General features: G+C 45.7%; 1 protein-coding gene and 1 long non-coding RNA gene across 12 annotated transcripts in view; one reads left to right on the top strand and one right to left on the bottom strand.

The window, feature by feature from the left end:
• LOC146204634 (inactive dipeptidyl peptidase 10-like) overlaps positions 1 to 21,325 on the top strand; it is a 272,165-nt gene that overhangs the window by 105,484 nt on the left and 145,356 nt on the right. Inside the window, exon 1 of one of the 11 annotated variants that reach the window (XM_084589326.1) lies at positions 13,724 to 13,993. The exons of 9 other annotated variants lie outside the window; for them this stretch is intronic. In XM_084589326.1, the coding sequence (XP_084445452.1) occupies positions 13,979 to 13,993 (15 nt within the window). In that variant the 5' untranslated portion in view covers positions 13,724 to 13,978. Of the gene's footprint in view, positions 1 to 13,723; positions 13,994 to 21,325 lie in introns of those variants that run through there. One more of the 11 variants, XM_084589332.1, reaches the window with a different exon arrangement.
• The window catches only part of LOC146204635 (uncharacterized), a 142,740-nt gene that overhangs the window by 81,740 nt on the left and 39,675 nt on the right, over positions 1 to 21,325 (bottom strand). The gene's annotated exons all lie outside the window — the stretch shown is intronic.

Below are 21,325 nucleotides of genomic sequence, written 5' to 3'. Positions count from 1 at the left end.
GCGCACTAAGAAAAATGAGTTTTTTTTTTTTTTTTTTTTCCCGCAATACTACATGTACTTGGAGGACGAGCCCCAATGTTCACAATTTCAACGTTCCCCGAAGTAGAAAAATAGAAACATTAATTAACACAGACGGTAATTATCGAACATATTGAAACACTCTGCGTCTTACCATATTCACCATATCACCAGTGCAGCCTTAGAGCTAAAATAAATATTAAGAAAGTTCGTTTTGGCTTTTTTTTTTTTTTTTTTAATCTCACCCTCTAAAAACGCTCACGGTATTTCCGCAATAGAAATGCTCGTTTTGTTTTCCTATTTATTTTGCAACGACCGTGACACCATTTTCAAGGTTGGATAGCTTGGAAATCGCTTTTTAAAGCATTAATTTCATATTTAGGACTATGTGCTTAGCCATAAGCCAACGTATTACAGGCTTCCCCCAACGACGCAGCTTAATGAAGACACTGCTGGGGTCTCAAGACCTGTTTCCAATAAACACTTGTTCTGCGAGGACGAACGCGTGGTTTTGTATGTAATTTTTCATTGACTCTCCTTTCTCCTGACTGGGTGTCCTCTGCTGTCTCAAAGAAAAATAGAACAGTGAGCAATCATTCAAGACTCTCAAAGAAACGGCCATGTCGCAAGGGACTGGAGATCTTCCGTGTGGCCGAACAGTGGTTGTCGCTTTAACTTCTTGTGGCCGTATTCCTAATAACAGCACCGGGTTGAAGACGAAGCGCGTGCCCTAATTTCGGCCAAGAAAGATGCCGGCTGTCCCAATTAACCGCTGTGACCTGGAGACCGTCTAGCTTCCGCCGAAAATCTGCATCCTTCTCCGGTTCACACCGACTTCTGCTCGAGCAGGGATTATCTGCTTCTCGATGCACGCTTCTCTGCACATCTTACACAAATTGCAGTCCTCCTTTAGGTCACTACCTGGTCGTATTGGTTCTTGGTCGTGGAGTTCTCTGAGCCAGTTTTCTCCGCGGCCTCTCCGGCGTGGTGTCCTCCTGGGGTGGAGTTGTATAGTAGCGTCGGCCTCCCCCATGAACTCGGGGCTGTGCTGTTTCTGCCACTCCACCTGCGTGCTGGACACACGCAACTATTCGCCACAAGTGCAATTACGGCCTGGGCGCTTCTTAATCTTACAGCCTATGCAAAACTGTCATGGATTCGTGTGGGTGGTCTGATGCTGGTTGCCCTTATAACGGCACGCAGAATTGCTTATTGATGAATGTACATTACCCCATCGCACTCTATTGGGTTTCTTTTTTTTTTTTTTTTTTTTTTTTTACGCGGCACTATACCTTTGGACGTTGTCGTATGCTGGTTGTGAGTCGGAAGTGTTACTTAATGCGCGTCTTAACATTTACGTTACGAAATAAGCATGCTTATGACAGCTATATTTATTATCGTTTAAACCGGTTGAATATTTCGGGTACCTCTCGCGATTCTGAAAACTGGTCCAACATCACTGGGAGGCTTCTCTGCAAACAGATGTTGATGAGAAGGAATACAGATCCGGGACCATAATGCATCACTTTTATTTTATTTTGGAGGACGCCAGCGCGAAGGCAGCATCAGAGGAAAGCAGCGAGCGGCCAGTCACAGAAATCGCACAATAACTAATCCCACCGTCGACGATAGCCATCGTCACTCGATCGACGCACACACGTGCTAACCACTGGCTGGGATTTGGAGCCATTGCTGGGGTGCGGTCGGTGATGAACCAATTGTCTGATTGCATCCTTCCGACGCTTGAAAGCAGCGAATTCGTCACCTATTAACGGTGACCAATGCCAGAAGACCGATTGGATCCCAACTGGAAAATGGAAACCTGTGGAATACGACCCCAGTTTGGATTACAATGTAAAATATGGCGCACGCAAGCGCACTAGGACTAGGGTCCTAGTGAAGAAGCGTCGGCAAGCGCTATCTGGCGTACAATCACACTATTCAATTCGTTACGCAGCGGCATATGCTTCACGCATTTGCGGAAACACACTCGCGTGTGCCACGTGAGCTTCGGTTATGCTTTATTACCGCAGCTCATTCCTTAATGTTTGTTTTCGAGGTGACATTGGTAGCGGTTTTTAAGGAGACGCTTGCAACTTTGTTCGCTTCGATCCGTGGTCCTGCTGCTCTACGAAAACGCAGGGAGGCGTCGTAAATGCAGCCAGCCACGCAACAACTGGTGGCATACACCACCTCTGCTCCCCGACAATACCTTCGCATTGAAGCATTGCAGTGTGTACGCGCGTGTGCGTGGCAGTCACTGTAAGCAGATAGTGCTTGCACGCTATTCAGACGCTTGGCTTGTGCATGAAACGCGCATTTGGGAGCCATTAACTTCTAAAAGCCAATTTGTCACGCACTGGAGATTCAGGAGCCGGCTCGATGTCGTAGGATTGCGAACACGTGTGTGTGTGTGTGTGTGTGTGTGTGTGTGTGTGTGTGTGTGTGTGTGTGTGTGTGTGTGTGTGTGTGTGTGTGTGTGTGTGTGTGTGTGTGTGTGTGTGTGTGTGTGTGTGTGTGTGAGAGAGAGAGAGAGAGAGAGAGAGAGAGAGAGAGAGAGAGAGAGAGAGAGAGAGAGAGAGAGAGAGAGAGAGAGAGAGAGAGAGAGAGAGAGAGAGATAGGGGGGGGGGAGCGGGGCGGGGAGGCCTTCTGTTATCAGGTGTTGAAACTGCTGTTCGCGTAGCGACCATCGTTCGCTCTAAATTATTCAAATCGAGTGAGACTTCGTTCCCTTTTTCTTCCCCTTTGAAGGAGTGCATCGTGTCATTACTGACACTCCACGTGTCATCATTGGAGTCGGCTCCACCCATTCCTGCCGCTCGGCGGCGTGTGCGTGCGAACGACGCAAAAATTACTAGGCTCCTTATTCAACTCGATTGAAACTGCTCGACCACGCCTCCCTGCCGCAATGTAATTGGCTTCAGTAGCGCGGTCATCCGCCGCCGGTCTGCAGACGATTTCGACAGATGGAGCCACGGGCACGGTGGTTCGCATCGACGTCGCAGGTCGATAAAGCTCTGCTCGCTTTCCGACACCCCTCGCTGATGGCATCCGCGGAGGGCCCGCTCTAAGCATCTCGGAACGACTGAAAGGGTTGCAGCGCCCTGGTTCTTTAGTGTACCCTGCTTTGAAATATTGACTAGCACAGGAGCCACTGCCTTTTACAATTCCGACATATGCCGGTGGCTCAGTGCGGTTGTCGCTCAGCTGCTGGTCCCGAGGTTGCGGCTGCATTTGAAGGAAGCTAAATGCGAAAACGCCTGTGTGCCGTGCGATGTCAGCTCGCGTTAAAGCATATACCACACAGTTTCGGAATGTTCAAATCCGGGCCTATTTTTTTTTTTGGCGTTGGTATATTACCCAACCCTTTATATAGGTATATAAAGTACGTTTGTTTTGGTTTTCTGCTCCCCCAATCGGAGTGATTTGTACAAACAGCGCTGTGTGCTTGACGTCGACAGCTGGCGAACTGGTTGTCACTGCATTTCGCCCTGTATTTGCAAAGCAAATTTCAATGTTTTTAGTCATTTCAGACAAATAATGGCAACAATCATTACTCACAGTCATCAATTTATCTACTAAATCATACACGGCAGGTTTCGTGACAACGGCCGTGTCATAATTGTCTGATTTTATCGTGACACCATGGTACTTTATATATATATATATATATATATATATATATATATATATATATATATATATATATATATATATATATATATATATATATATATATATATATATATATATATATATATTGTTACGGTGTAATAAGAAGGGGTGTTTATTCACAGTGCTGATGTAAAGGGACAAGATGAAGCCTACTGGCACCCAGAAACCAACGCTTCTTCCTCCTCTTCTGCCACACCATCACAATCCTTCATCGTCGTCAGTAGCGTGACATTTCCCCCCTACTCGGACGAAGCCCTCTGGGCGTGTTCGTGAGTCGTGCGAGGCTGACACGGCTTCAAGCGGGCAACATGACATAGTTCGGTTTTGGCAGACCGGCGACCCGATGCTATCAGGCGGGCTATTGCATAAGTTAAATCACTGATGCGTTTTACAACCACATATGGGCCGTCATAGTGGGCCAAGAGTTTTTGATGTAGGCCATGGCGCCGAATTGGACGCCATAGCCAGACTAAATCACCTACAGAGTACGTGACCCGCCGGTGGCTGGCATCGTATCGCACTTTAGAACGTTCTTGTGAAGCACCAGACCGTAATCGGGCGATTCTCCGAGCTTCTTCGGGGAGACAGAGGGTCTCAGCCAGGCAGGGGTCTTCACGGCTTGTGAAGGGCAGGATAGTATCCAGGGAGTAGCGTGGCGGTCTGGCATAGAGCAGGAAAAATGGACTCTACCCAGTCGTCTCATGCGTGGCGGTATTAAACGCATACGTGATGAAGGGTAGTATGGTGTCCCAGTTCTTATACCCTGCGTCCACATACATGGCTAGCATGTTGATAAGCGTTCTGTTGACGCGCTCAGTCAAGCCATTTGTCTGGGAATGGTATGGCGTCGAGTGTCGGAAAGTTACGGCGCATAAACGCATGAGCTCTTCAACAACATCAGCAGTAAATTGTCGGCCCCATTCAGTTATGACAATTCGTGGCGGCCCGTGTTGTGAGATGACTGAGTGCAGCAAGAAAAGCGACACCTGATGCGCCGTAGCAGATGGAAGAGCGGCGGTTTCACAGTAACGTGGGAGATAGTCCACGCAGATTACAATCCAGCGATTTCTATCCACGGACTTCGGAAACGGACCTACGAGGTCAATGCCTACTTGATCAAACGGAGCTGCCGGGGTCTTCACAGGGTGCAGCAAGCCAGATGGAGTTGCAGTTGGACGTTTGTGGCGTTGATATTGCTTGCAACTGGCAACGTATTGTTCAATCGTCGAGCGCATTCTGGGTCAGTAAAATCTTTCTTGAGCACGGTGGAGTGTTCGAACCGATCTCAAATGCCCAGAAGTTGGATCATCATGCATAACACGCAATACGTCTGTGCACAGCGTCTTGGGAACTACGAGTAGGTATCGCTGGCCGACAGGCGAATAACTTTTTTTCCATAGGAGGCCATCACGCACACAAAAACGGCTTGTAGGTACGCTGGCTTGGGCGGCGGCAAAGAGAGGCTGCAGACTGCAATCATTTTGCTGTTCCGTTTTGAAAACATTCGTGTCGGGGAACGCTGGCTCGAGGGTCGATATATAATTGTTGAAATCGTCGCTTTCAGGTCCATTCGTGGCCATTGGCATCCTAGAAAGACAATTTGCGTCTACATGACGCCTCCCGCTTTTGTACACCACGGCAACGTCATATTTCTGTAACCGGAGGGCCCAGCGTGCGAGGCGACCACATGGGTCTCGAAGGTTCCGCAGCCAACAGAGTGAATGATGGTCAGTTACGATAGTAAACGAACGTCCATACAAATATGAACGGAAACGCTGCACAGCGAAAAATACAGCCAGGCATTCCTGAACATGCTCTCGTTCATCGTGCCGTTGGACAAGGACTGCACCGAGACCGATTCCACCGAGACCGATTCTGATATATATATATATATATATATATATATATATATATATATATATATATATATATATATATATATATATATATATATATATATATATATAATGGAACCTCGAAAGCCCCTCTTAGGATATCTTGGGCTATAAGTTTTTCCACGATTGTTTCAATGAGTGCCTTGAAGTGTGTTGATCAATACCTGTGGGTTCCGTCATGTGGTGTTTTACGGTTACATATTATACTGATTATTTTGAAGAAAGTATTCACCGCACCTAAGGTTGAGAGCTCCATGAAAAATTTGTGATGACCAATTAGATATCGTCGAATATCCATCCTCTGGAGTTCCCTTTTTGTTCTTACATGCCATAAGTTCTGTGCTGATTCTCACTGTGTGCGTTGAAACTTCTAATGATTAAAGCAGCGTCACTTGCCTAAACTGAGAGAGCGGCTGCAAGGCACAGCTCAGCTCTCCGTCTGCAACCATTTGCGATCCTTCTAGACTAGAGCACAGTAGACGGACGTTTATGCATTTTCCCTTCATCGAAATCCTGCAGCCGCTGCCAGAACCACATCGCAGACCCAATGCTGGGTAGCCGAACGTCGCATCCACGGCGACGTGAGCGGGTGCTAACTAACGGCAAATGTTTGGCACAGTGTGCCACTTGGTGTATTAACCAGTTTGGCGAGACGCATTACGTATGCTGATCTTGATATACTGCGCGAGTTTCGCGCGCCGAGATTGGATTCCCGGCTGAGCTACCGCTGAACCAAAAGCGAACTATGTTTCTATACTGCATTTGCAGCAAGTGCTCTGAATGGAGTACCAACTGAGCTACAGTGGCGAAAAACTGAAATTCAGTATCACCGCAAAAGGACGGGAGAGCACTGACCGAATTCACGGTGGTCTGCGGGTCTTTTTTGTTTGTTCGATGTGTGACCTGGTTTTGAGTGCATAACAATAGTCACATTGAGCTGTATCCTACATATGCCAGAGCCGCGGTTAGTACCCAGTGGTCGCTTTCCTACCCTATTTAAAATGGCGTCGATGAAAAAAAAAAAAACAATATTGAAATTAATCTTAATGACGAGCTCTGAGCTGCTCTCGATCACCGCTTGAGGCTAAGTGCACTCTCATATTTTCGGCGTCGGACCATTGCCATCCAAATTCTGCCGGCACTTAAATGTGTCACGAGTAGCAAATAAAACAACTCATGTGCTGTTCTTAGTGTAGAACGCAGGATAAAATTGAATGTAATTGTTGGCACGCTCATGCGAGTGAGCAATGCGAGTGTGCAAAACATTGTCAAAGGCATTGTTCATTTCGTCTGGAGCGTCCAATGTTCTTGCTTTTTTTCCTAATCCTTAGATGAAAACTTGAGGTTGAGAATACTTATGTCCATTCTTTGAACTCTGTTTCAGCCTAGTTTTTCTTATATGTACGTAGAAATTCTTGGCTTTCGATCGCCGTCTCACGCGCATTTTCAATGAGCGATCGCTCAGAGGCCTGTGATTAAAAGACAGAGCGTTTTTGTATCGTTTTCATGCTTTGTGCGGCCCTCTTTTTTTTTTTTTTTAGCTCCTTCTTTGTACTCGATACTTCGTTTTCTTTTTCTTTTCTCCTGGTCCACTGAGTTAACCTGCCTCGTCATGCGTTAACGATCGGGCTGACTGGAGCGAGCGAGACTTGAATGAGGGCACGCTTCACTGAACGTGAGCTACATATCCGCTGGGGAAGCTTACAGCTAATATGCAGGGAGCCTACGCTTAGCCTTTCTTTATGTATGACCTTCTTTTTTTTTCTTTTAGTTATTTTCTAATCGTCTGGGCGGCCCGGTTAGTTCGCTGTGGTGTGTACGTACGTTGCATGTGGCAGTTTTCTTCTTTTTTTTTTTTCAACGAGCCTGAAGGAAACAAGTTCTTTGCTGGCCATCTGGCAAATAAAAAGGAAGTATAATACAGAAGGCGAAGGTCGCAGTTCTTCGCTTTATGAAGAAACAATTCGCTTTGATCTGCATTTATAATGAACTGTCTCCCTACGTTATGCTAAATGTTCTGGTCTTTGCTTCAATATTTTCCCTGGTTATACACAACAGTTCAGCCCATATGGACAAATTTAACGAAACAGAAGTATGGCGTAAATGCGAATATGACGAGCACCCATACAACCAACGAATAATTATGCAATAGCAGGACAACCTGCGCGTTGACGCGGAGACAATTCGTCAAGGCCTTTTTCTTCGCGACTTGCTCTTTGAAACGACGCCAGTTAGCAGCATTAGCCATGAACAATTCGGCTTTGCAACAATCAATATTCTAATCACTCCAACTGCAGCGGCGGGGAACACACACACACACACACACACACACACACACACACACACACACACACACACACACACACACACACACACACACACACACACACACACACACACACACACACACACACACGCACACACACACACACACACACGCACACACACACACACAGACGCACGCACGCACGCGCACACACACACACACACACACACACACGCACGCACGCACACACACAGAAAGAGAAAGAGAGAGAATGACTAGCAGGGAGTATAGATTAGCGTATGTCCTTCGTCTCTCCTGTTTGTGTGTTTCTTCCTTCTGCGCTAGCCGCGACGTCTGGAACTGTCCTAGTAATTTTAATGGTCACTGTTGGCCGTCGCCGCTTTGGGAACCTGAATTGAATAAGGTATTGTTTACGTAAACATGAAATATTCTCGTGACATGACAGGCTTATAACTGAGAATGCGTCGATACTTGACAGAAATATTGCCACTTCGGACAAACGAACCCTGTCCATTGGGGAATGCGGAACAAGCCTCTTTTATTGCTTCGTGCTCGAATAAAACCAATGAAAAGGTGTGAACTAAACGCCATTAGACAATGTGTCACCTGCAGTGGTGAAATGTACTGTGTATAACTTAATAAACCATTTAAGATCGCGAATTAGCATTAAAAGACTAAATGTATAGTTAGTTATAGCGTTAATTTCACGGCTTTTAAAGCATTTATATGACTCTATAGGGACTCCATTTTCTCTGGGTGGCATTGACAGAATAAAGCATGTGCGAGTGCCAATGGGAAGTGCAACAGATGTAACTAGTAAAGGCTGCGACATGTACTGGAACAAATTGAGATGTTCGGTTTTCGTCAAAAGGGCGTGAGCCAGCCTTTAGCGTTCAGCTGCACAACGTACAGCTATGCTCTTAGGAGGCTTTTTTTATTTGTTATTTTGTTTGCGGCATTAAAGTTCTTGATTAGTTGGTCCTAGTATACAAAATAGGTGACTGTGCAGAAAAAGATCGTCCACAAAACATTATTGCCTTTTAAAAACTGCGAATCCTTCCTGCGCGAAAAAATATCCGTTCTACTTTGACCAAAGATATACCCCTAAGGATTGCGCACGTTTGACGTAGTGATATTAACCTGCGCTGAATTACAACCAAAAGAGAAACCTGCCCAGGCCAAACATAAGGCGCGGTGCGCTCTCCTTTCTCTAAGACAAGCACAAGGCATGACAATAAAAAATAAAAATGAAAAACCTTGTGTCGTCTTGGAATGCTTATGCGTAAGCATTTAATGCATTGCAGGAAAGTCCATAAATAGTGTTTGTAGCTTTAGACGCTATTGACCAACTCCTTAGATTTTGAACGTGGCCTAAGCGCTATAGCTCTCGCCCTCTCCTCAGCAGCCTTAGGAAGCGTTCGCGACGCACAACGCGCAGAAGAAAGATGAGCAAGACGACGATTTGTGACACTTGACGGAGAGCACGTCATTTAGAATGGACAGCGCGAGAGGCTATGACCCCAGTGGTCGAAGGGATCGCGGGACGAAGCTGTCCGGTTTTTGCCCTCCCAGGTTCGCATCATGATTCGGCGCGTAAAAGCATGAAACCAGTTGAACAGATGACTCAGAATGGCTTTGATTCGCGTGGCGCCGATTGAACAAAGTTAATCGTGGTTTTTCGGCACTATTCGCCCTGGGCGTTGCATTGAAACAGCCGTAGCAAACAGGACAAGAAAGGAAGGATCTTTCATTCGAAATACAAACTTCTACTACCGAAACTTTGCGCCGTCACGTCGTGACTGCTAACTGAAGACATACACTCGTGATGAGCATTCCATTCATTTTTTTTCCACTTTCTGACTGAGCAACATTTCTTGGTGTTAGTGTGTTCGTACATGCCCCTACAGTGTCAGAGTGGACGCCAGGCTCAAGTTTACGCGTGTGCGCTAGCGCTGCGATTTTCACTTCTCGTCCGTCTGCGAATTCACGTGGAGAGACCGCACGACGTCTCGAGTCCGGACGGTCCAATTATGCCACTCTTTCATTAAGCCAAACGATGGCACAAGCGCGCCGCGACAAGGCCTATGCGGAAGCACCATTTCTTCTTCCTCTTCTTTTCCCAGCTGTTAGTTTTATACGACGGGTCGCTATACGCTTACAAGCGCGCGACTTCAAGAACACGAGAGTGGCAGCGCCAGCGCAACTGCGACTCCCCCAGCTGGTGCAGCGCAGGAAGTCATAATTTATCGCGCAAAGCGAGAGAGAGCGAGAGTCGCGCAAGAGTGGTCTCCCGCCTTGAGGAAACTCATCTTCTGTGCGGGGAGGTTCCTCGCGTGCAGCCGTGGCTGGCCAGGCCTGACGAGCGGCAAGCAGGCAGCGCATTGTTATGTTTTTCTCAGGGCGCCCAAGAAAAAGGGGGGCCCGCGCGCGCGTCTCGAACCGAACGGTGTCCCCAACGAGTGCGCATAGAACACCTGTGCTCGACGCGAACCGGCCTGATTAACGACTTGTGCGAGCCTGGCCTAAGCGAGCGTCCCTTCGGCGGCGGCCGCCGCTGTTTTTTCCCGTTGCACACCCAGTATATTCCTCTCTCTTTTATTGCTGTTGCCTTTTCTGTTTTTCTCTTTAACGTTATGGTTCTTTCAGAGTGCACACTAAAGCTAAGTCGCGCAAAGCACCCAAAGGCTTGTTTTCTGTTAATAACTTTGGTCATTCCTGTTACTGCTCAGGAAAGCTGTAGTGCGACACGAACTGAAAGAGCTAATAACGCGCTTCTGTTCTTGTCTTTTTCAAAATTTCCGCCCCGTTTGCTTTCCGCCCATTATTTAAGCGCTTGCGCGAAATGAGAAAGCTGGCTTTTGACCGCCGCCGGATTGAACGTGTGGTCTCAAGCACGCATAATTTAAAATCTCCGTCTCTTTCTTACTTTTTTTTCTGGTGGCATTCTTGGACGGTATCGACGCCTATTTCTTTATTATATGTGCTGCTGCTAAGCTAAGTTCGGTCGATGGCATATGAGAGCTTAAATAACGGCGTTTTAAATAGCGAGGGATGTAGCTTCGACAGTCTGTGGTGCTTCGGTTCTGACGGAAAATTGGCTTCTTCTTGTTTCGTTAAATGGTGGTAGTGCAATGACTATAGGATTAAGCTGTAGCATGAATGCGTCTGAGGTTAATATTTTTGTTGAATCATTTATTGCGTGCGCTAGAGTGGAATAACTAGTGGCACGAACTTGAACGGTCACAGAGGATATTAACCGCGCATCCACAATGTTTCAGCCTTGAAAGCACGGGATCGAAGCTGCAAACAATTGCATAGGGTCCCCTCTTTTCTACCTCCTGTTATGACCGTGCATCATCCGCACTTGCGCGCTCTATTGTTCGCCTGTGGGCATGGATAAGTGCTGTGGATATGTGCTGTTGGTACAATGGCTCTAAGTGAGCCTGTTTCCATGAATCATTTCGTGTAAGCCTGTTTTGCTTTGTTGAGACCCTGCAAATGCCAAATTGGCCCTGTCAAGGGAACGTCTAGAAAAAAATACAAAGAAATGTCGCCCTGCGGGAAATAGCCGGAAGTGCTTTCGTTGAATTGTTCACCCTTCCCGTCGAGAAGCGCTATTGTCCAGTGAGGAATGCCTACTGTCCAAAGGAGACGACAGAGTGACACGTCCGCTGACGTACAGGACAAGAAAGGAGCAAGGTGATTACGGCCATTAGAGGATTTCCCGGGAATGCAGGAAAGATTTGCAATTGCTGGAAAGGGACAATGCTGGGAGCAGTATGTGGCGCGCACGTGCACTTGGGTTTCTGAGAAGGAAATCCACTTACCGGAACCAGCCTACCGGATCTTTGCTGAAGAATAGAAATGTACCTCCTCGCCGTTCCCAAGTTCTTCCCGCCAACAAGTGACCACGCCCAACGAAACAATGCCGGACCAGTCAGTGCATCAGACCATCAGTGCAGTGATGTGTTCGATTGGATGCCAATATCTGAGGGGCGTGCCCTGGAACTGGTTGGTCAGCATCTTCAGAGAGGGGCTGGACATAGGGGGTTTTAATGACATTGCAGAGCACGAAATGAGGCTCTGAGCCCTGAGCTCATCCAGACGCTTCTCGCTATGAACTCTTAACGCTTGCCATTTTGCTGATGTACCCTTCTTTTTCATGTAAATAATTATGTAAATAAGTTTTCTCAAAGTGTCATTAAACCTGCTTGTATATATTTTACCAACTTCGAAGATTGTATCCTTCATCAACCCCGAGTCTCTGCACGCTACCAAGTGAAGGCCGGGTCAACTTAGTCAGCGTCACGACACTCCGCTCCCGTCCTGCGTGAACTATGAGCTATAAACCTAAACATTAATATGCGTAGTTTGGTTATAGGTAACAAAAAGCACTTTTCACTATTTTATCTAGATGCGCCAACCTGCAACGTCTGACCGAATTAGTCAATCAATTACGCCAGCCTTCGCCTGACAAGACACGCGTATATATCTGCCGGCACCTCGCAACACTAGGGGAAGAGCGCGCTGTCAGAGAAAAACAGATCGCTCGGTACTGCCGCCATTATACTTCTGCAAACGTGACATATTTTTACATCTAGAATAAACAATACATAATCGGCGACCGACGCATAACAATGAGCGCTGTAAAATATTACACCATTGTGTCTACCGCAACTAAGAAGTCATATTCCACATTGCCTGCAGTTTGTTACTTCCATCAACGCTTTTTTTTTATATGAAAGGGGGTGTGTTAAACAAAAAGTGAGTAATAAGTAAGCGCATGTGCATGCACGTCGTAGCCTAGAACATCTAAACAGTATTGTAATATTGCGTCATCAGTTACATTGTTGCCCATCGTGCTGGCTCAGTAATTAGGGCGCTGGACTCCCTGTCCTGATGATGCTTGTTTGATCCAATGGCGGCGGTGCTTCGATGGTGGCATATTAAAGACAATGCACCCATTCGCTGCGCACGTTAAAGAAGTCTACAGATGGCCGGAATTCCTAGAGCGATCTACTATTGTGTCCTTTTAGCCAACGTAGCCTTGGGACGCGAAACCCTATAAACCAAACTTATAAACAAAGTTTCATTTGTTACTATAGAGCATGAAACGCATTGTCGTTTCCTACACAAACTCCGTCTTCATTTCATTCGGCGGCTCTCCAACTCGTTTTCAACTACTCCTCATAAGCAAAGTACTCGTATGTTGAGTTAGAACCTTATTTTCACCTTTATTCGCACGAATCTGCATTCAGTACGAACATAGGCCCATATAAAACAAGAAAATTCCTCCTTGCCTCGGCCGGCAGCAGCGCGGAATTAAAGTTCGGTGCACGGGAAAAGGCGGCATGCTCAAAATGGAGTCGCGAGTCCACGGAAAGAAGAAAATAGAAAGAAAGCAAAAAGGACAACGCAAGGAAAAAAAAAAAAAAAAGCGGCTCCAGCAGAAATGGTCCGCTGGCTCTCTCGCGCCGTGTTTTATTAGGTCTTGATCGCATGATGGCAACTTTGTGCCAGATGAAAGCCGCTCCAGCTTCGCGTTGTGCGACGCCTCTCCGGCGGTATTATGTCCGCGCCCAACGTCTTTGAGGTTAAATTGGACGCGCACCGCCCCGGGAGGATGAGGCACGATTGCCACCGTTTAGATCACTTGTCAGGGATTACGCGCCGCCGCCTGAGAGGGCAGCCCCTGCGCCATTCGCCAACACCGGCGCGAATGGCCTTTTTTTTTTCTTTTTTTTTTTTCTGGTTCCTCGGTGTTGTTTTCTTCGGTGAGTCTCCTTGCTGTGCTCCATTTTGCTCGCCGACAACGCGATTTTCTCGCTATTACTGTTCTCTGTTTTTATGACTCAGTGCTTTAAATAAAATCCCCGCACAACAGAAATGGAGTTCGCGATGGAAACGCATCTGGGGCGCTTGCCACTTGCGCCTGTGGGAGCACACAATGAAAGGTTATGCGTCCTGCTGACAGCGGCGAAATGGAAATAGTCAGAAAAGAGCACAGGTGCGACGATGGACTCCTTTTGGTCTTCGTGTCGCATGACGGAATAGGCCGCAAATCTGTGGGTTTATTTCAAGCAGATTTTCTGTGGCCTTGCGATGTCTACAACCTGGGTGAGTCACTGTTTGCGTGCCGCATATTGAGAAATTAAAATGGCTTCAATTGCTTCATGTGGTCGTTAAACGAAGTAGTATCGTACCTGAAGCGAGCTGTTACGATATCCAGATAAAGCGGGTGATTGCTTGAAACCTGGGCCGCTTGCAACTCTCCGTTTGGTTATTGTTGCTTGTGGGCCTCCGTCGCTGCTCACGTCTTCCCGATGGCACACAATAACAGGGATGTAAATAGAGGAAAAACTGGCAATTCAGTTCGTCAACAAAGAAATCATGATATCGAAACCCGCATGTGAACGTATTCACCACGGCGCCAATCGCACTGATCGCCCGCGATATTTCTTTAGTTCCAGTGCATGTGTACATTTGTGAGCTGATCGCATTTTCATCTGCAATGTAGCTTCTGCGTGTTCTTGCTGCCGCAGATTACTTGCAATGCAGACTTTGTGAACGTGTGGTTGTCGGGTTTGTAGACCAGGGCAATAATCTTAGCTTCATATTATTCTTACACGCTGACCGTTATCAGTACTGACGCCGATAACCTTAACGTGTAGCTATGAGACGTTGCCTTTCGCTTCGTTTTTTATTCTGACGGAGGCCGCTCCCTTGGTCGAACATCCAGTATGTAGCTCTTTCCCCACGTAGGTCGGACTTTTTCACTTTTTCCTTCTTTCTTTCTTCCTTTCTCTGTGTCCCCGTGTATATATATATCAGTCAGTCAGTTCAGGCGTTCAGTCGTGTCCGACTCTTCGTGACCCTATGGACCATGTCACGCCACGCTTTCCGGTCTCTCACTATCTTCTTAACATCACATAGCTTCATCTGCAATGCCTCGAGAATGCCATCTAACCATCGCGTTCGCTGCCTACCCCTTCTCCGGCGACCCTCAACCTTTCCCAACATCAAATCTTTCTCCAGCGACTCCTCTCTTCTCATCAGATGACCAAAGTAGCTGAGCTTTAACTTTAGAATTTGACCCTCCAATGAGCAGTCAGGGTTTATGGTCGACAATATCGACTGATTTGATCTTCTGGCAGTCCAAGGAACTCTTAAGAGTCTTCGCCAGCACCACAATTCAAACGCGTCAATTCTTTGGCGGTCAGCCTTTTTCACAGTCCAACTCTCGCATCCATACATCACAACTGGAAAGACCATAGCACGGGTTATACGGATCTTGGTTGGCAGACTAATGTCTCTGCTCTTTACTAGGCGGTCAAGGCTAACCATTGCTCTCTTTCCCAGAAGCAGGCGTCTCCTAATTTCATGGCTGCAGTCTCCTTCCGAGGTAATCTTGGCGCCCAAGAACAGAAAATCTGTCACAGCTTCCACTTCTTGTCCATTGATGCTCCAGGACTTGATAGGGCAAGACGCCATGATCTTCGTCTTTTTAATGTTCAGTTTAAGCCCAAACTTCTCACTCTCTTCTTGTACGCGCATCAGAAGTCTCTTGAGATCCAATTCACTTTCTGCCATTAAAGTGGTATCATCCGCATACCTAAGGTTGTTGATGCGTTTTCCAGCGATCTTCACTCCAGCTGAAGACTCGTCCAGACCGGCCTTCCTCATGATGCACTCTGCATATAGGTTAAATAGGCAGGGCGACAGTATGCAGCCTTGCCTCACCCCTTTCTCAATCGGAAACCAATCAGTAAGACCATGCCCAGTTCTGACTGTGGCCTCTTGCCCTTCATAAAGCTTCCTGAGGAGACAGATGAGGTGAATTGGAACTCCCATCTCTTGGAGAGCTTGCCACAATCTGCTGTGATCTACGCAGTCAAACGCTTTCGCATAATCAATAAAGCAGAAGTAAATGGGTTTCTGGAACTCTCTTGCTTTTTCCATGATCCAGCGAAGGTTGGCAATTTGGTCTCTAGTTCCTCTGCCCTTGCGAAACCCAGCTTGCACGTCCGGAAGCTCCCCCGATCCACATACTGCTGCAGCCTACCTTGCAGGATTTTTAACATCACTTTAACATATATATATATATATATATATATATATATATATATATATATATATATATATATATATATATATATATATATATATTACTGAGGTGCTCGTTATCTGCAAGAACAGAACATCGAACGTGTGGAACAAGCAGGGAAGAGAACAGAGCTGGCTGGAGACACATAACACTGCGCTGGTCTCCAAGGCTTTAAAGAGACCTGCAGGGAAATATGGGTGACTGCATGGTAGGTTAATAATTAATGATAGCAAATATGTCATTTTTACGGAAACCAAACCTATTAAATACAGATAATTGTGTAAAAAAATGAAGTATACGCATGTCTTCACCACTGGCTAATTTGTACAACCACGGTTGTGACGTTATACTGCACTTTCTCAAGGAACGCTATTTCGCTGTCAGTGGGCAATTATCATCTAAATACAAGGAAAGAAACTGGCGAGCGTAGCGAAGAGTGCAAAGAGTCTCGTAATTTCAAAACCTTGAAGCGGACGACGAAGAGCAATACTAGACACAAGAACGAGTGCTGAATATTTCGCTTCCCATTATGGTGCCCCTAAGTGGCCGTTGTCAGCAGCAAGTTGAGAACCGCAAGCTGTCAGCAGCATTCGCGCGCTGTTGTGCTCGCTAGACGGCCAGTGAACGCTCTCACTTCAGGCCTTCGAATCTGATATTTCGCGCAAGATGTGGGGACTTGAAACTGCAAACTGTGGGCTCATTTTTTTTTTTAATACGCGTTCATACTGAGATGCTCATGAATTTATCGTCGTCAACTCGTGAAACGTGATGCTAGGGCTTTTTCTTCCATGTTTCCTGCGCATTATTAAGATGAATGTGTTTTGCGAGGCGAATAATACCCCAGAGATGCCTCATGTCTGCCCATCATCGTTTATTCGACTCATTAAATAAAATAGCGTCCCATCGCGGATCGTCACTATGCAGTACGTGAAGCGCCGGCATGCAAGGCCGGACTTAAGCGCGTTTCGTTCGTTCCCTACAGCAAAGCTATGTATGGTACGCAGATGTGATATGCAGCTAAAATGCTATAAACGGTGTTCACAGTTCCTCAAGAAAAGCGGTCAACCAGTAGATGTGCGTTCGTCGCAACCATGCCTGGATTTTCTGCCATCAGCTACAGTCGGCAAGCAGCTACAGTACAGTTGGGCGGAACGTGCCGGGATTGTTTTCTTTTTACAGCCAACATCAACGATTCACGAACGTGGAAATCGCAAATACTGTACAGAAGAATCAATCAAATGGGTCGTCTGCGATCATACTGCGCAGTTAGACAACAAGCAGCATAATCAACAGCGCAGAGATCCATTTAATGAGCAATATGCGTGAAGTTTTTTTTTTCTTAGATATGGCGTTGAATGGAACACGTTAGAGTACGACGGCTTCCCTTTGGTGGTATTCGCGAATAAGGCGGTTTTGTCTTGCACCTCGCGATTTGAATGCGGGAGCGATTGAATGAGGAGAGTTTAGGTTCTTCGATTTTTTTAGAAACGCAGCCATCTTCTCGCGCAGAAAACACCGTCGGTGCTTTTTATCTTTTGTTTAAATTCATTCATTCATTCATTCATTCATATTTTTAATTGGCATCTCTTTAAGGCAAGTTGCCAAATGCTTTGCGCTGCGAGGAAGGAGGGTCGGCGTTCCCAGCTGTCTATTTTGTGCCTATTTGTCTAGATTAGTCACAATAAAAGCTATGACTGAAATTTTCTAGCAATCTTTCTAATAAATGCAGCTTATATTTGAGCTCTAAACAGTATTAAAATTTAATTAGTCTGTCGCCTTTATATTTGCTGATTTTTTCCTACTGATGTATTTCTTTTTTCTGAAGATACACCTATTGCAGAATCCTGGAATTTTTGCTCGTTGGAAACTTATGCTATATGCACAAGCAGGACCATAATTGCATGTTTGGCGGAGAAATAGCTTTCTCAATGTTGTTTTTATTTAACTGTGTTATAAAATGGCCATCGATTAACGTTTCTATTTTATTCAAAAAATGCAAGCTAAGTGAAAATATTAATTCTAGTTCCACTCATCTAGAAAGCACATATTTAACTATGTGTAAACATTTATTATCTTACGCGATAGTTTTTGAGAAAAATGTACATAAATCTCCAAAATACCAGTTTCGAGAAACTTGCGCCTAAAGCGTCTTCTGAGAACATTTGTATTTCGGCTCGACGTCATTGTGAGGAAGAAAAAAAAGCTTTTAAATGTCGCGAATACCCGAACGTAATATATTTTTGAAAGTCAAACATCGAAGTGCTCTTTCATTTGGTTGCAAAGTCTAATAATAGATTTTTGGGGGCGAAATGAAGTCTCACGCACACCATAAGTCTCGGTAAGTTATGGATTCATGGATTCTTTTCACCTGTTGCATCAGTGAACGAAAAGCAAATCAGCTGCAGCAGGGAAGACCACCAAGTGACCTCACGACGAAAGGAAGACTGTGAGGACGGCGCCCTTGAAAAGCTGTGTTAGAACCCCAAGCCTGGGATGTCGGAGCTCTGACGTCAAAGTTAGGACACATGGGGAAAGAGGGGAAAGATGAGGATGAAAACGATAGCAGTATTTGCAGAGCGCCGCAGAAGAAAAATACGGTAAACTATACGATTGAAGCCTTGATGTCTTTGTGACATTTAGTCCGTATTTTAAGTAGCAAGTTGCTTCTTGTTGTGAGCAGATACGGTGAATGATCTGTCACGCACTTCCATTCTCGACTGTGTGATTTCGACACTAGTGTACTAGGCGCATACGTGAACAACATGTATGGCGCATTTTGAGTGCTAACTTTACGTCTTTACTGCAATTGACTCAAGAAGAGGGGTGTTTCCATCGTTTTCGTTCACGAGTATTGGCCATGTTAGCTATATACGAAATGCACAACATTTTAATAAAACGATTTAAAAACCTGATAACGAAAGTCTGCATAAAAAGTTTAATTTACCCATAAAACAAGCCGACAGGGTTTCAGCTGTTGCGGAAAATGTTTTAAAAGCTAGGGAAAAAAGCGAGAAAAATCCTCACCGAGGAAGCGAAATGAAATTATGGCAGTAATGTTATTTGCCCTGTAGAAAAGGTCCGAACTCGTTATTAAAATCTGTTGTCGGCGGAGGGGCCGCAAATGTTCAGGCCATGGACGAAAGTCACGCAGGCCCTCTCCGGGTTCCCGCTTCGAACTTTTCAAGGGGGCTCTGCTCGGCTGTTTCCCCGTGCTCGGCCGCTCCAGTCTCGGACATCCGGTCGGAGAGGCAGTGGTGAGAGGGACCGAGTGAACCATGCCGCCGCGGATACAGACCCTTCGCCGGGGCATTGTGTGTTTGTGCGCCGTGCGAGCTAGTTCTAACGTAACGGAGGAAAATGAACCTGTTCCCTTGTTCCACTGTGTCGGCTACAAATGCTGTTAAAATTGCGTGTTCAAAATATACATGGGAACTGAAAAGTAACTGTAGAACAAGCCTACAGGTATTTAATCATCGTGAACGAAGGTTTCCCCACTGACGAATAAGCGAAAATAGACTTTTTCACGCTGCCTGTGGAAGTGGCTTAAATTTGGTATTTTAACTGATCTTGCATTTCTGACTACTGCTGCACTCTATCTCTCACTTGAAGTCCGGTGTCTTGTGCAGAAATAAAAATTTAATATTTTTATAACTCCCCGCTGCTACGCAAATGTTTCTCCTCCGCGGTTTATTGTGGAATTAAGCGAATGTATAATTGTGTTGGGGATTTTCTTCTCACGCTTACAACTTCATCGTTCCTTTTTAACCTGCAGTTCTCAGACGTTGAAAACGTCTGATAATACCTACGGACATATAGGATCTTACCACTACTTGGCCCGGACCTCATTAACAAAATGTAACAAAACAGGAAGATTTATTTAAAGGAATATCATTACATCAAATGTGCATTCACCTGATGTTCTTTTTTTTTTTTTAAATTATGAATATCTAAGGGCGATAAAACATCGCGTAAATAAAAAATCTAAACAAAACTTGATAACCCTCCATTATCCACCGCTGCAACTGGATATGTAAGTTCCAGGCAATCTTTCGGTTAACCTTAGTGTATGCTTGAATTTACCTTTCCGTAGGCCTCCAGCTGCCAGCAGCCGATACTTCGACATTTTTATAGTACTTACGTTGGAAAATATATTGTTTCTGCAATAAATTTAGCAATTCATGAACTTTTGAAAGCAGCCTCATTTTTACACCTTATTTGACAGGTGGCGCGCCGGACATTGCAGGATTATTAATACAATATAGCGTAATGAATCAGCTTCAATGTAGGAATGTAGGCGTTATGACAGGTGTTATCGCCGCCTATAACTGTTGCAACTTCGTAAGTTGTCAGGTTTACGACACTTTGTTTTAATCAGTACCATTATCATCATCAGACCTGAGCTCAACCTATTGCAGAAAAAGGCTTTCGTCACTTGCAGACATCTTGCGTCAGCGGCATCTGCCCTATTGACACAAACGCCACGACGTGTAGAAGCTCCTTGTACAAGGAAGAAAACGCTTCGAAATTTTATGCTGGACGCCCTTGAGCAGTATCTTGCAAAATTGATTGTACGCAACGTGTGAAAATTGCGTTATACGATGAACAATATATACTTTCATCCCTCCTCGGCGTTTAAATGCGTTCAAAGGATGGCGCTTATAGATTAAAAAAAAATTGAAAGGCGATTACGCAGCTGGCATGAAACTATTTGCGCGCAGAAAGAAGCAGCCCTTGCGGAATGCATTCCCGTGCGGGAACTATATATGCTCCTTACGATTCCTTCCCCCGGTCAGGTCGGTCTTCTCGAACGTGAAACAACTAGGAAGGCTATCATGCCTTTTCCCGTTAGAACTGATGCTAGGGCGAGATTGTATGCCATTTTCAAGAACAGCGCGACTTAGAACAGAAGGAAGATACACATTGGAATCTTTGTTCCATGTCTTTTGGGAAAGTTAGTTCGAAGGTCAATGCATGCGCCTATGTGCACGGGGTTGTCACATGATCGTGCCCTCGGCCTGTCACTCTCCTTCTGGTTACGCTTAATTGACGCTTTTTCACTACTGCTGAAGCGAAGACGACGGTATTCTTCTACTCTTCTTTACTTCGTCATTCTTTGTTTTTAGTTTTCTTCATTTCTAGAAATAGAACGTGAATGCCGTCACAACTTTATACGTCGTGTGTTAATCTGGGATCACAACGAATGAAGAGTCACGTTTCGTTTCTCAGTTCTTCGCCGTTCACCGTTAGGCGAAGACAGGCCTCGTCGAGAAGTTTGTGCGACTTGCGCCAGGGCGAGAGAATGGATGTTTTCCTCGAAAAAGCTGTCTCCATTGACACCGCGTAGC

This window comes from Amblyomma maculatum, chromosome 1, assembly GCF_055883805.1.
Source record: "Amblyomma maculatum isolate TAMU_Amacu chromosome 1, ASM5588380v1, whole genome shotgun sequence".
Classification (NCBI taxonomy): domain Eukaryota; kingdom Metazoa; phylum Arthropoda; class Arachnida; order Ixodida; family Ixodidae; genus Amblyomma; species Amblyomma maculatum.
This window is presented reverse-complemented; position numbering and strand designations above follow the sequence as displayed.